The sequence below is a fragment of the Haemorhous mexicanus genome, chromosome 3, assembly GCF_027477595.1.
Source record: "Haemorhous mexicanus isolate bHaeMex1 chromosome 3, bHaeMex1.pri, whole genome shotgun sequence".
Lineage (NCBI taxonomy): Eukaryota > Metazoa > Chordata > Aves > Passeriformes > Fringillidae > Haemorhous > Haemorhous mexicanus.
The window spans coordinates 83,237,078-83,257,518 of record NC_082343.1 but is presented as its reverse complement, the minus strand read 5'-3'; the positions used below and the strand labels follow the sequence as shown (position 1 = coordinate 83,257,518).

General features: G+C 40.7%; 1 protein-coding gene across 5 annotated transcripts in view; it reads right to left on the bottom strand.

Annotated features, from left to right (window-relative positions):
• SYNCRIP (synaptotagmin binding cytoplasmic RNA interacting protein) overlaps positions 1 to 19,854 on the bottom strand; it is a 25,834-nt gene extending 5,980 nt beyond the window's left edge. For 4 of the 5 annotated variants that reach the window (XM_059842505.1, XM_059842506.1, XM_059842507.1 and 1 more), the window contains exons 1-10: positions 19,647 to 19,782; positions 18,193 to 18,352; positions 17,203 to 17,321; positions 16,918 to 17,025; positions 15,046 to 15,159; positions 14,787 to 14,963; positions 9,745 to 9,880; positions 8,811 to 9,016; positions 3,698 to 3,847; positions 2,224 to 2,345 (exon numbers count right to left, since the gene is read on the bottom strand). In XM_059842505.1, the coding sequence (XP_059698488.1) occupies positions 2,224 to 2,345; positions 3,698 to 3,847; positions 8,811 to 9,016; positions 9,745 to 9,880; positions 14,787 to 14,963; positions 15,046 to 15,159; positions 16,918 to 17,025; positions 17,203 to 17,321; positions 18,193 to 18,340 (1,280 nt within the window). In that variant the 5' untranslated portion in view covers positions 18,341 to 18,352; positions 19,647 to 19,782. Of the gene's footprint in view, positions 1 to 2,223; positions 2,346 to 3,697; positions 3,848 to 8,810; positions 9,017 to 9,744; positions 9,881 to 14,786; positions 14,964 to 15,045; positions 15,160 to 16,917; positions 17,026 to 17,202; positions 17,322 to 18,192; positions 18,353 to 19,646 lie in introns of all 5 variants that reach the window. The other variant, XM_059842509.1, reaches the window with a different exon arrangement.
• Between the last annotated feature and the right edge of the window lie 587 nt (positions 19,855 to 20,441).

Sequence of the window (20,441 nt, the reverse complement as noted above, 5' to 3'; positions counted from 1 at the left end):
TCTGCTCTTTCATTTTCCTGCTGAACATTTCATGGCAACAATTATTTTTAGTATTTTGTATCAGGTATCCCCTTCACAATACCCATGCCTATGAAAATGTCAAAGCAGCAATGTAGGTTGCCTATGGATTTTGTTTTCTAAAATCGTAAGCCCAGGATTGTTCTGGAAATAGAACTGTCTTAGCTCTATGAAAGCACAGTAGTAGTAGCTCAACTACTCCCTGATACTGCTGTGACTTTACACATACTTTCTAATGAGCTGAGTCACTACCAAGACTTCTTATCCTTTCTGTTCAAAATTAGAATGGAGGCAACTTACTAATGATCTCAATCTCCCTGCCCTTTTATTCAGGATTTTCTCCTCAAGTAGAGTTTCACATGACTAATAGTATGCAATGTGTTGAAAAGCAAAGGAATATTATACAGATCAAGAATTCTACTTCTGACAGCCACGAGGGGTTTCAAGTAGTAAAAATATGTTATAAATGCTTCTTACTGATGGAATAGTCACTTGTAGGCAAGCAGGTAAGATTACTAACTATATTAATGTAAAAATCAAATTGAATCTGTAGTTATCTGAAGTATCAAAAAAGTAAAGTAAAAAAAAATTTTTTTGCTACTGTAAATGTAGTGCAAACTGCAAATTATCTCCAAGATCTTAAGATGTCACTCTACACTTTTCAAATAACTGGGATACAGACTTAAAAACACACATATCCTTCTATTCCCACACCTTTTGGAATCCTAGGAATATTAAAAACCCTTACAATCCACTAATGAACAGTATATTCCAAACCAGAAAATGCCTGGAGTTAATCAAACTTGCTGCTTTCCTACTGCCTTAACAGCTCAGAAAAACAAAGGAACACAGAGAATTCCAAAATGAAAGAACTACTGCCCAAGTGGCATTACCATATCTCTGCCTAGAGGAGTAAAAGAGACAGTCCTGCTGTACCTACCTCCACATCTGAGATATGCACATCCTGAACAAAAGCAGAAGGATGCAGATAAAATACAGCACATTAATATTAGAGGTGGCCCGTGACAGAAGACTTCCAGTGTTATAAATACATGCATGCTACCCTGAAGTAGTAAAACTGCATATAAAATAATCTGCAGTGAAGAGTTGGGTGGGGAGCAGGAATCACACAGCACAATAACCAATTCAAGTGCATTTAAAAAAAATCTTCCTTTTCATCACTGGAGACAGGCCATCATTACATTTTGAATACTGAGCTAGCAAATATGTTTGCAAACTGCAGTGAGAATGTTTTTTGGTGATTACTCAAATCCAATGCAAGAAAGCTTACATCCAATCAGAGACAACACAACCATGCCAACAACTGCCATGTTGAGAGGAAAACTGTGTCACTTTCATCGCCTTCTAGATTTTAATTAAACACACAGGTATTTATGGTGGCATTGCCAAGATGCAGAATACACAGCAAGAAGTACAGCTGTATCAGCAAAAGATTTAAGCAGAAAAGGCCTGCCTAGCACAGAAGAGAAGCTAAAGAAAAGAGAAGAAATTCACTTCTTACAGTAACACCAGATGCCCAAGGAAGAACAAAAGGGCTAATAAAGTTATGAGAACTATAAGCACGGCAAACTTGACCAATTCCATGTGTACAGTAGGTCACCATATGGAGATCTCTACTAATCCTGCAACCTCACTATTCCATCTTCCTGGATTGCTGCACAACAGCACTTCCAAGTTATTTTTGGAAGTAAACTGGGGGAGGGAATCTGGTTAAGAAAGCAGGAAGATACCCAGGAAGAAAAACACATGAGAACATTAAGCAGAACACACCAGTAAGAAACTGCCTTTTTTGTTGTTGTTTTTAACCATGTTCAGCATTTAATAGTGCAAGATCTCTAACAGTATGAGCTCATAAATATCTTCTGGAAGTGGCAAGAAAGAATATCAGGACCCTCCTTTCAGTGGGTACTTTACTAAAGAGGGGGTGCTGTATCAATATTACTAAGCCTGCTGAGAGGAACACACAATGCTAAGTTCATCCATGTGACATCACTGCAGAAGTACAGGGAAATTTAGAATAAAAAGTGGAAAGTATGTATGTTTCATGACCTTCAGACAGTTCCTCCAGTGCTCTCACACTCAATAAGCAGAGCAAGACAGTACCTAAATTATCACTAAACACCACTGTTAGAATTGTACGTCTTTCAGGAGTAATACAACATAACTACATGCATTTACACTTACATCTGATTTTTAGCCGCTTGTCTCTGAGCTTTCCGTTCTTTCCTTTTTTGATCTGGTGGCTTAGCAAAAACAATTTCAATGTTTTCTCCCTCTAAATCTTTGCCATTCATTTCTTCCATTGCCTGAAGGAATTAACCAGACTTTAAATATACTTCCAAGCACATCTGAAGTTATTAATTTTTTTCTACCTTTTAGAGTATGCATTTTTAAATTTGTTATCCAGAGCTAAAATAACAATATAAAGCTAAAAAAAAATTTAGACAATCAGATAGCATAGTATTATGGGTTCCAGTTATGCATTTCTTCTGAACTTGGCTCTCAAACCCAGGACTTCATGTATCAGTTTAAAAATCTTCCCCTCAGAAGTAAAAACAGGCTTCAATCTTTGCAAGCTGTTACAGTTAATGAAGTGGCAGAACTGTCCTCTGAAAGTGCACATTTTCTAATCCATGAATAAATTCCTAATGTCAGCACACATGCAAACAGCAGAGCTTAGTATATTCTCCTATTCCTTTATTTTACTTGCAATATATATAACTTTCTTTCTCAACCAGAAGCCAAAAATTAAAGAGCCATTCTGACCACAAGGAAAAAACAGACAAACCAACCACAAAAAACCCCAACTCCTCCCCAAATCCACACCACCACCTCCCCACAACCCTCTCCTCAAAAAAAAAAAAAAAAAAAGGCAAAACAAACAGCAAACCATCAACTCCTCCCCTACCCTCCCTGCCATGTACAATTCCCATGGGCCACAGTTATTACTACAAGTTAATTTTGAGCAAAGGAATCCAAAAGATTCTACCACTTTTAGGAACTCTACATAGCTAAGCCCTGACAGGATATATATATATTACTAAGACTCTTCCCATTATCTTCCTAAGCATCTGCTTTATGACATATGGATATGTAAGAAAAACTGAATCCCCCTGTATCCTGCATCCACCCACAGAACATAAAAAAATGGATACACTACAGGCAGGAGGGGAATTACACTTTCCCTTCCTTAACAACACATGACATCAAGACTAGGGTAGCAAAATCCAGGAATGACAACTACTAAATTGTCCAGCACCCCTCACTTAAAAAAACAAAAACAAAAAGCCAAAAAGTGTTTATTCCTGGAAAAATAAATAAAAAACATTACCTAAGTTTTTATCACCTGCCCTAGAGAAACTGCTTTAGATTTCTACCAATAATTTGGTGAGAAGAGTCATTCAACTTCTGGCACTTGAGTTTCAAATGGTAACAACATTATTATCTTAAAAGCTCATCTGCAGAATTACTTAGTGCAGGTGCATTTAAGATCCACTTTTCAAGCTAGAATTGCATCATCCTAGGAGACACCCAGAGAGGACAAAGTTATCAGTGACAGTATGTTACCATTTCTCCAGACAAAGCTTTTTCTCAAATTAGAAGCAACATACAGCTTCTTACAACACACAAACACATAGTTACAGTCTTCTTCACTTACCTTTACAGCACCATCCCGTTCATCAAAATGAATGAAAGCATAGTCTTTTAACTTCTTCACTCGTTCTAGCTTTCCAAATTGACTGAAGGCCTTTTCTAGAATCTCCTCTGTTACAGTATTGGCAAGATTGCGTACAAACAAAACTTTTACCTAAGGAGGATTTAAAAAAAAAAAAAAAAAAAGGACTTAGGAGTATGATCTAATTTCAAAGCACAAAATGAAGCTTTGCAAGTTACTGCTATTGGCAGCACTGAAGAAACACCATTACATTTTCTGTACAGCATTTTATATACATATGAATATGTACACACAAATAGTCACACAGCATGAGTTAGCTCCAAACTTCCCTGACAGAAATATTTAATCTGTTATCAAACATGATTACATAAGTATTAGTAACCTGAAAGTCAATCCAATTTGTGTTAGTGTTGAAAAGGATCCTACCAACAGTTATCTTCAATCAAGAACACTACCAAACTTCAGAGAAGGTAACCAATCGGTTACACAAAAAACAATTAACTTATCAAAACATTTAATTGTTTAGACAGGCTTTAGCTCAGTTATTTGAAGAACAGTCATCACTGAAATATCTAGGTCAGAGGTGACAGGCCTGCAGTTTTCAAGCTGCTTAACTTGTGGTTCCCATGCTATAGGTACACCAAACACCTAATGTCAGGACTGTGCTTGCCTGAGGGCCACTCAGTGACCTGAAGCCACTGCTAAAAGACAGAACTGCAGACAGAGGGGGATACTAAGGCTGACATTGGCCAGTTACCCTTCAACTTCCTCAAGTCAAACTGTGCTGTTCCTTTGAGGAAGAGTCACCCCCAAATAAATGTGGAAGTTTATTCCCTCCCCTGGCCCACTAAAGCACACAATGTGACTCTTAAGCTACACAAAGACTGCCCCGCAGCTTCTAAAATCAGAAAGGCAGGTAATCATCAACTCTGACTGCCTGCCATGGATTAAATCATCAATATAAAGTTTCATCAATCACCAACTGCAAAGGATAAAGGGAAATCTAGAGCCGTCTGACAAAACCTTAAAATAAACCCTTACTTAACATAGCAGACAACATCTACTGGAAAGCAGGAATCACCTATTAGTGACCCAACAGTACTGAAAGACTCATCCTTAAGTCCATGCTGAGGCTGCACTTAATGACTGGACATGAGCCTGTTTACGTGATGCCATCCGTGTGTTCTCACAATTTAAAAGACTCTTCAAACTTGTCGAGAAGAGTTCCTTCCACATGCTGGCACCATGCTCTGACGGTTTAATCACCTCCTACTGCCAAGGAATGCTCAGTCTTACCTGCCTACAATGCAGCTGCCAATCAGCTGCAAGACCTGTAACTTCTCTTTACATCTTCTCTGCTCCTACTGGTTTCAAATTAACTGATGACATCAAATGACACTGCACATGGCAGCACTGACTCCTGACCCTGAAGGTCAACACAAGTAACACAAGGTGTGAAAGGACCAAGGAAAGCATGCCTTGATTTCTGAAGCAGAGCTGTACTCCACTCCCACCACATACAAGAATTCAATAAACCCAGACACCCTTTTTGGAGGAACTGCTATGTAACTAAGTTACAAAAAGAACCAGGTCAGACTTCCATAAATCTGTCTCACTCACTAGCTGACCTAGGATAGGATACAGATTTGGACAAAGGGATACTACAGACCATAAATCTAACCCAGTGTATCAACTCGACTTTGGCAATAGTTACTCCTGCTGATTCTCAGGAGACCATAAAAGTCATAGCCAACTCCACAAGGAAAACTGTTTCCTATTATGTATTGAGCTTCTCCTACAGGTCTTGATGGTAAGAGCAACCTTTATGTATTGTAACACATACATAATAACCATTTTTAGTAAAATATTCTAACTGCTACCTTAACCTTATTCCATGGAAATGAATTACAGGAAGTTTTGTGATGTAATCAATGGGATTGAAAACCACTTTTAAACAAATGTTCCATATTCTTGTTCTTTAGAAAAGGATGAAAACTAGAACCTCACAAGGAACCCTAAGAAGCCTAATAAATCCATGATGACTGACGTGATTAAACTAAATAGAACAATCACAATTTTCTAAAAGACGCACTAATATAGTGTTTTTTAAAGAAAAAAAATACTAATTTAAATTTTCCCAGTGTAGACAAATCCATTAATCTCTAACAGCTGAATTTTTAACACCTTTGCTCATGTTACTGATTAGAAGTGTAACTGAATGAGTCAAAGATGATGTAAAAGCTATTAGGCAGGTTAAAGCATAGGGTGAGAGAAGATGAACCAATTTTTACTTCACTTAAACCAGCTAAAAAGGGAGGGAAGTGGGAAAAAAAAGAAGTCTTCTTCATTGAAGCTCACACATTATTACACCAAGAATCCACAGATACTTGTAACAAGCAATATACCCAGCACCAGCATTTTGTTTTCAAGGCAGAACTCACATTTAAAAAACTGCTTAAGATTAGACTATCCCAAAACCTCTGGTATCTGCTCCTTTTCCTCCTCTTACCTACAGCACAAACACTTCAGGCCACATTCTCCAAGGGATACTAGCCCTGTCTCTTGTCCTGTAATCTGCCAGACAGCCACAAGCATAAGACTTTATTTAGCTGCTTAACCTGCCACTCCAGAACGTCCTCTGCAGCCTCAGCCATCCTACAGAAATCAAGTAAAATATTAATAAATTTAGCTAGACTACAGGTGTAAGAGGCAACAAAATTACACTTAGGAGAAATTAAACTATCAACACAGCTGCTTGAGAAGTTGGAAAAAAATTCACTTTGGACCAGAAGTCAATACCTTAACCAATTATATTCTGATCTGTTAGTACAAGCACTTATCTCCTGTAGCACATCCATCCAGCTTGAGAATCTAGCTTCATGTCTCATCATGATCAAGCTACTTTGAATTTAAGGTAACAGTCCATTTAAATGATAAGTATTTACCCATACAGTACTCTCCACATTATTTTATCAGAAGGACAAAGGAAAAAAGACTTGAGTAGACATTTCAGAAATTTAAATTAGTAAGTGTCCATATATGGATGAAACAACATGCCGCTTCTGAAAGATTTAGAACACTGTTCACCTTCTGGCTACATGTGTGAATTTGTCTTCCTTATGGACTTGTGTTTCTAGCAGTCTTGACAAGAAAACTGATGGCCAGATGATTATTCTGATAAAAAGAACCTACTTCTCCTAGACAGTTTCCTCCAGAGCCTTCTGCCATTGCAGTGTGCAAGATGGCATGGGTCAATAGCTTTCCCTTTGCTCTGGACTGACTGTAGTCAGAAGCACTAACAGCCAACCTGCAGCTCACATCCAGGAGATTACTGAGAGCAGCAGAGCTGCTGCTGCAGTTTCTCTTAGAATAAAGATACCAAGAACAGGAAATAAACCTTACAATTAAAGAAGGGACAGATACAGTCAGCTTCTGTACAGGTACCGCAGGTGGCCAAGAAAGACTGGAGCAGAGACTTCACTTGTTGCAAGAATAAACTAAAGGATGCAGCCAGTGAGGAAGGTCAGACACCAATTATCATCTCAGTTTCTGTCTTCACAGACACAACCCAGATGGTCTCTACTTTTTCAGTACTATTCATAGACCCTCACTTATCCATACATCTTCAACCCAAGCTTCATGTCCTATCTTTGGGATGTGGCACCAGATGTATTCAAGTTGATTTTATCCATGTTTTCTACATTTCTTTACTTCACTTCCACATTTCTTCTCTTTTCACGTCCCATTTCAAATACAAAAAAATAGAAGGTATTAACACATTCAAATAAAAATGTACAGTAAATGGGGTAAACCACAATCAAGCTTTAATTTCTTTAGCCTTTTACTTGGCACATCAGCAAACTTACTTAGGAGAGATGCTTGATCATGACCCGTATCATTTCCTTTCCATCTATTTTCTTGTATCAGCAGAAATTGCTGCCTATTTATTTTAACAGTTTGGTGGATTAGGTCTCTTCTCTTTTGAGCCAAGAAACTCAACATGCAGGCTGCCATATTTAGGAAGTGCCACCTTCCACAAATTTGACCTGCAAGACTCTTTCCCTACTGCTGACAGTCATGCTGGGCAAGAAAAATAAAGTCTGCAGACAAGATAGTCCAAAAGCTTCTGTAATACCTGTATTACAAAAGCAGCTTTTTCCCTAAAATGAGCCCCCACCCCAACCCTTTTCCCTTATGGCTCACCAAAGAGGAGATCCCAGCCAAGCTATCTTACTAGGTCCATCAAAGTAGGACTCCAGCAAGTGACGTGTCTCAGATGAGAGTAAAAGCACAGACGAAAAGCAAGCAAAGAGAAAGAGATAAGGATATGGGCTAGCTAAGAGATTCCATTAAACAACTTAGCTACACAACACAACTGAAAAAGACAGGATCTGGCAATATCTGATGGGGGGGAAAAAAAAAATCAGGTCGTTTGTTTCTGGCAAGATACCAGGCACATATATAAAACAACTGCTACAACGTACTTCAAAATGTTAACAGTCCAGACTTCAGCTTCACCTCAATATTCAAAATCCAAAGAATTGCCAGTCTAGGTATTAAAAGAAGTTAACTCCCTCAAATTAAAAATAACTACCAAGTTCCAAATACAAGCTAATTGCTGAACTTCTCAGAAGTAACTGCTAATAGCAACTTTGAAAATACATTTGTGTACATTTGAACACTGACACGTTCTTTCTAATGCTGAAATGATACAATTCCAGGTTTAAGAAGAATTAAGGCTGTTCTGTGAGGATAACTCTATTTCTGTCCTTCCAAATACTAGGGTACAAAACCATTTCAACTCCAGGAGTCACAACCATAACTTCCAGGTAAAAAATTAACTACATTATCATGTGTGTCATTTTGGCAAGAATTACATTCACTATTCAGTCATGGGAACACAAAATAATATAAGGCCATATAGTTTTTAAATCCACATAATTTCTGAAGTATATTCATTTCTTATCATCACACCTAGAACATCTCTGTCAAGAAGGCTGAAAAGATGTTTTTTAATTTTAGGCTAATTCCCGGAAACACTTTATTTGGAAGAGAGCACTTTAAATGTACTATGGTCCCATTACAGCTTTTTTACCTTTGCCATGACTTCCGGATCTGGGTCTTCTATAGGGTCAGCCCATTCCACTGTAACAACATTTCCCCAGACTTTCACTTTGCCACTCATTAGCCGACGTCTGGCCTGAGCAGCCGTTTTGTGATCTTCATATTCAAGAAAGCAGAAACCCCGGTTCTTTTTCTTGTCATCAGGCTGATGATACAATATGACATCTGTAAGACCCTCTGAAATGAAATAAAATATTTATTTGTTAAGCTTTAAATCCATTGATTTGCATTATAAAGTGCAGGTTGTCTTTGTAGCTATGGAAGAATACTCTTTCTCTAACTGAATGGAGAAGAGTTAGGGGCAGCCAAAAGTTTTGCTTTGTCAATTCTCCTCTTAAACCCCTAAGTTACAACACTTATCAGTGTGTGTTTTCTCCATAATGTCTAAATAACAAGAGATAAAAGCTGCATGACTTCAATATGTAAAAAGCTAATTGCTCCAAAGAACCTGAAGTCTATAACTCAGTAACAGAGAAACAGTACCTCTGCAAGTTCAAATGTTAACAAAAAGAGATTCTTAAAATTTAAGAATTATAAAGCACAGAACCAGTTACATTCTTCTGCTTGCTTCATTTTTGCCTTGGGAAATTTTAAAACATCCATTAGTATTGAAATTACTAAACTTTTAATTCAAATTTCTTTGAACAGATTTTTTAAACATTAAACACTTCCTCTACAGGTAGAACTTAGAACCACCTATCTAGTCCAATTACAAATATCTCAACCCTCAGCAAAACAACAGTTTAAAAAAAACCCAAACAAACCCCAACACATAATATTGAGACAAATGCTGCGAGGGCTTGGTTTGTTTTCATCATCATTCAACTATATGCTAAAAGAAAGACAGCTCATTACTGACTACATTTGACACTTTACAGGTCTATAAAACCTACTCACTGACTCACCTGTTACTTTGCTGAATTCTTCAACAATTTGCTCCTTAGTTTTACTCTTAGGAATAGAGCCAACAAAAAGCCTATTATTGGCAACAGAGATGCATACACCAATGTGTTTTCCAGACCGAATTTCATGGTTGTTGTACTGCAACAAAAAAATTATTGGACAATCATCAGTTACAAATAATTTTCACCCCCTGCAAAAACAGCATACCAAATATTTACCTTCAGAAAACTCAGAACTGAGCGATACATTTTGCAGCTTAACATATTTTTATGATGCATATTCAACTACTCTGAAGTATACCCACATTTTCTAAAGCATCTCCACAATTTCGGTCAAAAATTATTCTTCCCTCCTTGTTCAAGTCTCTCAACACGTTTTTCTTTAGAAACTTTTTCATACAGAACCATGCAAGTCATCAAGGTCAAAGCTTCTCCCTTCACAACCATGCAGAAAAAAATGCAAGTTCCTCTATAGGCTGTAGCTGTAAATTCTTGATTTGTGTGTAATACAAGACATGAGTTGCAATTAAAGTCAAATTCCCTTAAAGTTATCAAAAGAGAGTCGTGATCACGTCTTCTCCACAAAATGTTCAAAAGCAACTGGCAAATACTTTCCAAAGAATAAACATTACACATGTAAAGATAGTCAAGAGCAAGAACAACTTTCTAATAACTTGAAATCCTAAGACTTCTGTTAAAATCCTTCTTCCTTAACATGTGGAAGATACCCTGAACAAGTCAGCAGTTTAAGTGGGAAAAAAAAGTATTACTGTAGACGTCTGTTAAGAAAACATCAAAAAATGCCGTTCATTGAGATGCAGACACAGACACACATCATCCAAATAAGGAGCAGGGAGGACAACTGCTGGTATATCTACCCACTTCTAACTGGAAGCCCTGCAACAGACAGTTCTTCAGCTAAGAAAATTAATTTTGTGGTCAACATCTTATTGCCAAGCAGCAGGACCAATTTTTAAAATTTCATCTAGCTATTTATTCTATGATTTATTTTGTGCTTAATGGTAAATCTTACTACATAAGCTAGTTATCCTCCACACCATCATGCTTTTTATGCCATAGAATCTGGTGGAAGATGTTTATTTCTATTCATCTGGGGCAAACAAAAACTCCACTACTGAAAATTTTCTAAGCTAGGTAACTGCACCAAAAGTGAGCAAAAAGGAGAACTGTACAAGTGAAAAGGATGCAGAGTGACATCTTCACAATGAATTATGTCTCAAAACATAGCAGGAGACAACAAAGAACTTCTATCTTCGTATCTGTTGACCATGTGGCAGAGGAATAGTTGACTTTTAAATAGGAAACTGAAATAGGAGCGGTGCTAGCTGCATGGGAAGACTGCATATATATCATTATCACTAATAAACATACACATTAATGAAGAGAGAGATTTTAATAGTTAAAAAAAGGAGTCTTCTAAAGAAACACCTTTAAAGGAGCTGACAGTTTATTGGTCTGTGAAAGTGATTCTTCACTAACTGAACTGTACACTAGGAAACTTTTTTTACTGAGAGGGGTGATCAAACACAGGAACAGGCTTCTTAGAGGTGGTCAACGCCCCAAAGCTGTCAAGGTCTAAGAGAGGCATCTGGACAATGCCCTGGATGATTAAGATGACAGAAACAATTTGGTCGACCATGAGATGGTCAGGCAGATGGACTAGATGATCAGTGCAGGTCCCTTTCAAATTGAATACTCTATTCTATATGGATAATAGAAAGTATTATCCAACTATTCCTGCTGAAGTCTTAACACTGAAGTCTGGCTACACATCTAATCTAGCATAAGAGTCTTTCTCAGTATGTTGTATGAGAGTAAAAATAACAAAGTAAAATTAATATTTTCTATCATTTTGCAGTTCCACTGATAGTTTCTAGTATCCTCCAATGTATTAACCACTATTTTTCACCGCATCTTTCTCCACACAGACAAAAGTCTTCAGCTAGGTGTTCTTGACCATCAAGTTGGTAATTTTTAGGTAAATACTTTTGCATACCATCTGCAAACTCAGATTAGCCATAAAAAGGCTCAGATCATGATCTGGGTAAAGTGCCAAAACAGTCAAGCTACCAAAGTAGCTATGTCAGCATACTGCTTCCCCCTCCTGTCACCATGGAATCTGTGCCTGAAGTCAGTAGCAGAGATTGCCACCCTCTAGACAATGTAATAGTTTTGGTTTGTTCTGACTTATGTAAGAACTTACTAACAAGTCAAAATATGCAGGTCTGTCCTGTCACTTTACTAACCTAAATTTTCACTACCAATTTTAGTTTACTAGGAGCAAATGGCAAGCTGTACCTGAATGCACAGCTGGCAAACTGCTTAACTCACTTGTACTTCCATTCTGATCAAGCTTATGCCTGTTCCAGTAAAAAATATACTGAATGCTTCAACAGTTTTCAGTATGTTTTCCTACAAGCTTCACCTCAAAAGTTTTTGTTCTGTACATATCTACAGTGACCTTATTCACACAGAAATCTTTTGAAAAACCTAACTCTAGCAATATCTTATGAAACAGGAAGGAGAACTGAACATGTGTGCAAAAGAACACAACTGGAGTTGTAATTCTTAAACAGTACATGTTAACAGAGGAAAAAGCGACTGAGATAAAAAAAATCATACTTTGACAATGAACGCTTGTGTGAACATCTGAGATGCCATTTCTACTTAACTAGCAAAGGGTTAACCACACTGAATTAAATACTAGTCACAAAAATAGGAGAGAATTCCCTTAATCGTTTTTAAAATAGTCGTGGCTGTGCTTAAGACAAAAATGGCCTGACACTGAGAAGAATTATAGATATGAAGAGTAATTAATTATAAGTAGTTTAAAAATGCATATGCATAAACAAAATCAACACTTCAACCTTTTAAACTGCAAGACTTCTTGTTAATGAATAAAGTAAGTCAACATTGAGTGTATCCAGAAATTTTAGTTCAGTTTTACATTAAGTTGACCTACAGACTGTGGAAGATACATACAGCAGCCACACAAACATGCACAATATGTAACACCAACTCCAAGAGCCTGAAGACAGGTCAATTAATTCTCTACTGTAGTTTGGTATTGACAAAAACACAGCTGTCTCTTATTACTCAAAAGCCTATAGGCAATGAAGAAACTTTAAATCTCATTTTTTCTATATTGTCCTGAAAAAAAAAAAGGCCTCTTGGAAAAAGATGGGAAATAACTGAAGAACCATTATCCCAAGGAGTCCAGAAAACTGGAAAGTTGTATACACCTGAGAAGATTACAGGCAGTATCAGAAAGAACACCACCTGATAAAAGTTTATGAAAACGGCTAGGACCAAGTGTTCAGTGTTTTGAAGAGGTCTTTCAGCAGTCTCTCCCATGCATGTGTAACTAATACAAGTTATAGACCTACAATTTTCAACTGAACTCAGACACAATTTATTAATACTCCTGCAAACCACTGCAACTTGGGAAATTTATATACCAAACTGGCCAGTCAACTATGGTTGAAATCACTACAAAAAAGCCTGACACATAGCACCGAATCCAATTTAAGACTAAGGCTACTTTCTAGGAGTTTAGCATGAAAGTCAAAAGACTGCTCCATCAACTGCAACACTTCCCAGCTATTACCCTCAGCAGCTATTTAACTCACAAGCAGAACACAGTGTGCTTTTTTCTTGCATATCAAAGATCAGACATAAAGGGACATCAAGTAGCTCCTTCCCTTGTATCTTTTAGTGGAAGACTGCGGCTAGGATCTGATGTTACTTTTCTGGAAACATGACTTGAATGACTTTCCAGAGCATGCTACCTTTAAGCAAAATCCAGCTTAATGAAGAAAATTTTGTTTTTTGTTTTTTTTTTTACATTTACTAGGTGCCGCTGAGAACTTATGTGATTTGTTTCACTGTTCCACTAAGGTTAAAGAGCTAACTCTTAAGCGTTCACACACACTCTGAACAGCTAGACTGGCTATGAAAGTACAAAGAGAACACACAGTTATCCCCAGCATATCTAACTGCACACTAGAACAACCAACTGTTCTTATTTTAAAAGCTAATCAGCGTATACCACATTGGTTTTGTACTTCCACTTTTGCAGATATTTGTGAGCTTTCTCAAAACAAATTCCCATTTTCAGCTTGATTTGTCTCCACCAAATGACTTATATGCCAATAGGGTACCTTAGTTTAACCTATACCTCATTACAAACCAAGGTTTTCAGTTAATCCTAATACAGCAATACAGTATCAGTACACTTCAGACCGTGTATGGTTAGCACTTGCAAGTCATACCACACACTAATCTTGGCCATATCAATGTAGCAGTAACCAGCTCAAAAAATTCTAATTTAACTTAGCCAGGAAAACAAAGGCCCTGTGCAAGGATCAGGGTACTGTTTCTCTCCACCCTCTTCTTTAATGATGGGCACTTCATGCATTAAACCTGAGAAGCTTGTTAGGAGTGTATCACATCAAACTATTTCATACCTCTGTGTAAAACAGAGGGAATGCTCCTTAGACTGCCAGGATTTACGATGTTTTCCTGTCAGCTGCAGCAAACAGAACAGACCTTCAATGCCCAAGAGACATTTTTTCCCCTTGTGAAGTATCTTATAAAACACTGTGACTTAGAAGCACTTTTCCAGCACGGGCCCCCTGCTGGTGCAGAAACACATCAGGAGTCAGAGACACCCTGACCAGCACTGCCCTTGCACCACAGCAACTCCAACACCACCACTCTCCAGAACTCATATGCAGACACAGACAGCTCAGAAGTCACTACTGCTCATACAACCTTGGTTAATAATAAAGGCTCATCTAACTGGACCAAACAGCAGTCCATCAGCTTTTTTTTCCCCTGTCACTAATGCAGTCAGAAAATCTTCATTGCAATGAGGAAATAAATTTAACACCTAGTGGAAATGATGGAAGTAATCTGACAATAACAGTTTCACCCTAAGCATTTAGCACTAGGACTAGGAGGACAACTGCTTCTGAGCCAGAGTGCACTTCATCAAAAAAGAAAAAAAATCCAAGAAAACTTACCAGTTTAACAGCTTCCTGAGCTGCTTCTTTAGTACAAAAAGTGACAAAAGCATATCCTCTGTTTAGACCAGTTAGTGGATCCATCATTAAGCGGAGATCCCATATAGGTCCGGCCTTCTCAAATAATGGAACAAGTTCATCTTCAAACAAGTCTCTCGGAATCTTGCCCACAAATATCTACAATAGACATATAAAGCACTGTTTATAAAAAGTATTTCCAACGAGTAAGTCTACATGTGCATAAACATCCTCTTCTTACCTCTGTACCAACAGAAGGTTGCTGTCCTGAATATACAGACTCTGGAGGAGGTCCACCATATTTTCTCTGTCCAGTAGTCACATCAAGAGTGTAGCCAGTTCTCTCCAACAGTGCCTTCAAGTAAGAAACTTAAAATTTTAAAATCACATAGAAACTGAGCAAGTTTAGCTGCACTTCATTCACAGACAGACATATACTTCTAATTCCTTTTAAACTGTACTGCTTTGAAGCTCCCACAAACAAATCTACTGCTGGTACTTCAACAAGAAACTTGCAAAACAATTAACAAAACTATTAGGTAAAGAAACACTTGCTACAAAATTAGAGATTCACATCCAGTTTTCCCAATTCCTTCATTTTCATTAAAAGAAAAAAAAACAAACCAAGTAATATAATAGCAACAGAGCTTCCCTTTAATTAGGAAGATCTTAGTCTGAGCCACTTCTTGTTTTGGCATGTCCAATCCTGCAGACGTTTATGCAGAAGAGTTCCCTGCACTTAATGAGATTACTCATAAGTGTGAAGTTAAAGAACACATGTTTAAGCGCTTACACCCCTGAACACTGTACAGACTGCTTGAGGTACCCAACTACCAAAGTGGTAGTACTACTTCCTTTCTCTTATCATCCCCCCTTCAAATTTCTTTAGGACTTATACAGGATCCCAGGACAACTAACCCTCACTAGAATCACTGCATGCAGTTATAGATATAGTTAGATAGAGTTACAGGCATAATGCCAACTTAAAATGTTAGCAGACATTCAGTATGCAAACACATGAGAAAATCCTCTGAAATTAAGTCTTTCATAACAATTTTGTACAAAGAAAAATCAACTCTACACACAAAGACACTGCATATTGAACAAGCCAAATTATATTCAAGAGTTAGTAATTTTACAACTACAAAATTGCAGTTATTTTAAATGCTAGAGCCATCAGCAGTAAAACCCATGCTACTTCAAGTTATTAACCATAGTCCTCAGAATATTGCTGTTTTATGTGTCAGTGACAAAAACTACCAGTTTTTTTTTTTTAATTTATAATTAATGGCATCAGCCTCAAAGTCAAGAGAAAAAAAGATTTTTATATTTTACAGGGTACCTAGTTAATTGTAACAATCATTTTATACTATATGCATGAAGTGTCAAAGAAGAAAGATTCTCTGGGGTTTTCTTACGACATCACCTAAACGTGCCTAGATAGTTTTCCTTCCCTTAAGCTTTGGTAAAGTTGCTAATCACAGTATTTTAAAATAAATCATCATATGCCTAACTCTTGAGAAACGAGTCTCTAGATAGCAGCAGACATGGTCAAAAAAATAATTAACCCTTTAAGACAGTTTGGGGTACAGTTTATGAGCAGAGTGATGTCATAAGAAGTGGGCTAAATTCTAAATCCATTACAATCTGTTTTTTCAGACACGTGGTATCTCCTTCCTATTGTGGAGTTGGCTCTAAATCTGAACTAAGGGGGCAGAGTGGAAAGAACAACAACAAAAAAAAAAAGCCTAGAACACAAAAAACAATCAGAAGTAGCTGAACTTACGCATTTTGAACTTGAGTAACTATGCTGACAAGTATGCACAAACCTTTTACTGTGAAATTGAGTAACTGTCTCAATAAGACACAGAGCAAACTATGAAACCCTTTTCACTTTTATATGTTCAGTTCCAGCAATATATAAACTTGCTACTTGAAAAGGAAGAAGTACAAGACAAAATTTCAAGTGACAGCTCTCAACAATGACAAATATGACAAATAATCTGCAATAATCTTTTTTAAAAAAACAGTTCCAAAACAACCAACATGACTATCACAACAACTCAGAAAAACAAACAGATAGACCTCATAACTTTAATTTTTACTGACATACCTTAATTTTTGCCTCATCTGGTCCTTTGCTAGAATCTGCCACCTTGGTCCCCTGTTTTTCCCTCTGCCTGTATGTCTTCATGACTCCACATAAAAAGGCACTTTTGTTCTGCAAAAGATACAATCTTCAGTTCTGAAGACATGACAAGCCAGAATCTCCTTTTACCTTGAACTAACAGTGTTCACTTCATATATCACACATGGATCACTGAAGAGACTCAGGCCTCTTCCCAGACAACTAACCATTTATCCCTCAACAATTATACTGTAAATTGCTAAATGTTACCTGAACATGTGAGAGATCACTGTCTTTAAACTGTTGAAGCACTGCCAGTGCACCTTCTTCATTGAATTCCTTTAAAGCTTCAATAGCTCTTTCATCTAGATCACTATGTGCAACTAGGCCTAGAGAAAAGAAAAAATTACTAATTATATTTGGTCAGTAATACTTGTAAAACCTAATGTAGCATCCCTAACACATTTCAGTGACCTCTAAATCAATTACTGATTGAAGTAAGTTACTATGCATAAAAAACCATTTAGTTCCTTTGAAGTAAATATTTAAGGATACATAGTCCTTTAATTAAAACCAAAAAGAGATAAGACTCAGAGTAAAAGTTACTACATTTATGTGTTCATTTGACTTCTGTGAAACCCAGATGTTACATGGGCCAAGTTTAATTTCAATATCCTGAAGCTGAATTCAGAGGAGTCTATCAAAACCTACCAAAGCGTGACTTAGCTTGCCTAGAAATGGTACCTTGGTACACTTTTAGAAGACTATAAATACAAATAAACTGCAGCACTAAAAACGGCCATCACGCTCCAAAAATCAAGCTTAAAAACTGCTGGCTATTACCACATCTGAAAAAACCAACACTATAACTTCTGCATCCATGAGCCCAAACACCGTGTCAGGAAGTGCCACTCACATCAGAAGATGCATACCAAGGCTTTAGTTTCTTACAGTTACCTACAATTACCGCAAGAAATGCACAAAGACCACATCACCTGCTCCTCCTAAACATCATCTGTTGCCTATTCCAGCTGTTGCTCTGGTCCCCTGCATACTTCTTCCCACCCGTCAGCCCAAGTAGCCTGGGACTTTCCCCTGAAAGATACTGCAATAAATTGAAGTACTGAGTCTAAAACATCCAGATTTGGTAAGACTGCAGTTCCCATACTTTTGGAAACCACAAAAAGTTGCTATTTTAGCCCAAAGACAGCAGAATCCAATAAAATACTATATGTGTGTTTTGCAAGACTTGAATCTTACCTGCAACATAAATTTCATCTAGTTTTTCAGCAACTTTCTGTGGTAAACCAGCATCAAGCAATGTCTGGAAATGCTCAGAATGGGTAACTGCAGCAGAAGTATCCATGGGCTCTTCAGTACCATTCCCATTAACATGTTCAGTAGCCATGTTTCCAGATATCTGTTTAAATGCAATAAGCATCAAAATTAAGCTAGATATATCTTCAGGTAGAACAATTCAAGTGACAATACATGCAACAGACTACCCTATTCTTTGAAAGTCATGGGAAAAAATACAAAAAATAGCAGATCACCGCCCCGACAAATTTTTTTTTAGTTTTGCAAGGCGCAGGAAATTCCTCTCAAGAAGCACTAACACAAAGGAAAGCCCTAACACCACTGCCTTGGGGGGGGTGGGGTAGCTTTCACTGCAGGTTTTACACAACCCAGACAGACACTGACTCACCTCCCCTCTCTCTAACACACTCCCTAAGACACTCCGAACAAGTTAGAAATGGAGCAAAAAGGCAGGAGCGGGGGTGGCAGGACAAGCAAACCTGCCACATGCACCGCGATACCGTCACTGACACTCGCTGCCGCCTCCACCGCCCGCTGTAAACTCGCTGCCCCTCGGCTCACGCCGCCTCTCCAGGCCCCGGGCGCGGCCGGGATCCCTTCCCGCCTCCACTTCGGTGCCGGCCGGGCAAGCGAGAGGAACAAAGCGCTCTTCCCAGCCCGCACCCACCCACGGCGGCGGCGGCCATGAGCCCGATGGAAACACGTGCTCCGCGCGTTCAGATGTCCTACAACTTCCTCCAGTGACCGACTTCCCCCCCTCCCGCAACACTCCCGCGGGAGGAGCGGCTCCCCCCCGCCCGGAGCCCCGGCCATTCCCCACCTCTCACCCTATTCCCCCCGGAGAGTGGGTTGCAACACCCCGGGCCCGATTTCACCACCCGGTCGGGAGCTCGCGGAGCCTCCCGGCCCCGCCGCCGCCTCCCGGCCACACTCCTGTCCGGAACAATGCAAGGCCCCGTTTCCCAGCCAGGAAACACCGCTGCCCATCGCCCACCGCCTCCCGACGTGACCGGGGCCACGCCAAACGCGGGCGGCCCCGCTCCCCGCGCACACGCTGGGCACCAAGGCCGCGGTTCGCCCCCTGCCCCTCATGGGCAATGAATGGAGCGGCGGGGCCGGCGGGACAATAAGGCGGGAGCCACGCGCCCCGCGCCGGCCCGGCTCGGGTGGTGTCTCGGCCGCCGCCACCACGCCGGGGCCGCGCACCGGCCCAGCCGCCCTCCGCCCGCCCGACAGTGGCGGCCACGAAGGCAGCGCCAGCAGCTCCTCCACCCATCGCGCAGCGCCCCGGCCCCACAGCGCTGCAGGGCCCCGGCGTGCGCCTCCCGCCCTCCGCCGCCTCAGCCCGCTCTGCCACCCGGCCCGCTTCCACCCCGCCAGCGCCCGGCCGCCCTGACCTGTGTGTGTCTGCGGGGTGAGAACCGCCGTGTGCGAAGGGTCTCTCGGGGCGCGGGTCGCGGCTCGGCGTGCTGAAGCGCTGCCCCCGTTCCGCGCTCCCGCGGCGGTGTGTCCAGGCAGTGCTGCTGCTGGAGCTGGCGTAAAATGGCGGCCGCTCGAGCGCTCACGCCGCTGCTGCTGCTGCTGCTGCTGGCACCAGCCCCGGCCCCTTCCACTCCGCGCGGGGGGGGGCGGGCGGAGGGCGGGCGGGAGCGGAGCGGGGGGAGAGGGAAGAGAAGAGGAGGAGGAGGAGGAGGAGGAGGCGCCGCCGCGCGCGCTGGCGCAGCCCCAAAACCCGGGGTCTCCCAGGCAGCTCCGCAAGGGTTATATCGCCGAGCCCCGCCCGCGCGCGCGCGCGCCCGCCCTCCCCTCCGTTCGCCCCACGCGCGCGCTCTTCGCCTTCCATGCGGAGCGGCGCGCGCCGCTGCCTTCCTGTGTTCTTCCCTCCTTCCCGCGTGAAACGCTGCCGAGGGGAGGCGGCGGCGGGACGAGCCCCGCGCGCGGATCGCGCGCTCCCCGGCGCCGCCCGCCTGCACCTGTGCGGGCTCGGCGCTGGCGGAGTGGCCGCGGCCGGACCGGGATTGGGCGAGCGGCCGTTCCCACGGCGCGCAGGTGGCACAAAAAAGGGGAGAACGGCGGCGGCCGCAGGAGTGGGGGGGGGCGGGGGGAGGGTGGCTGGGGAGAAAGTCCCGGCCCGCAGCGGGGAGGGGACGGAGGAGACAAAGCCACGCAGACAAAGGGAGAGGAGAGCCACG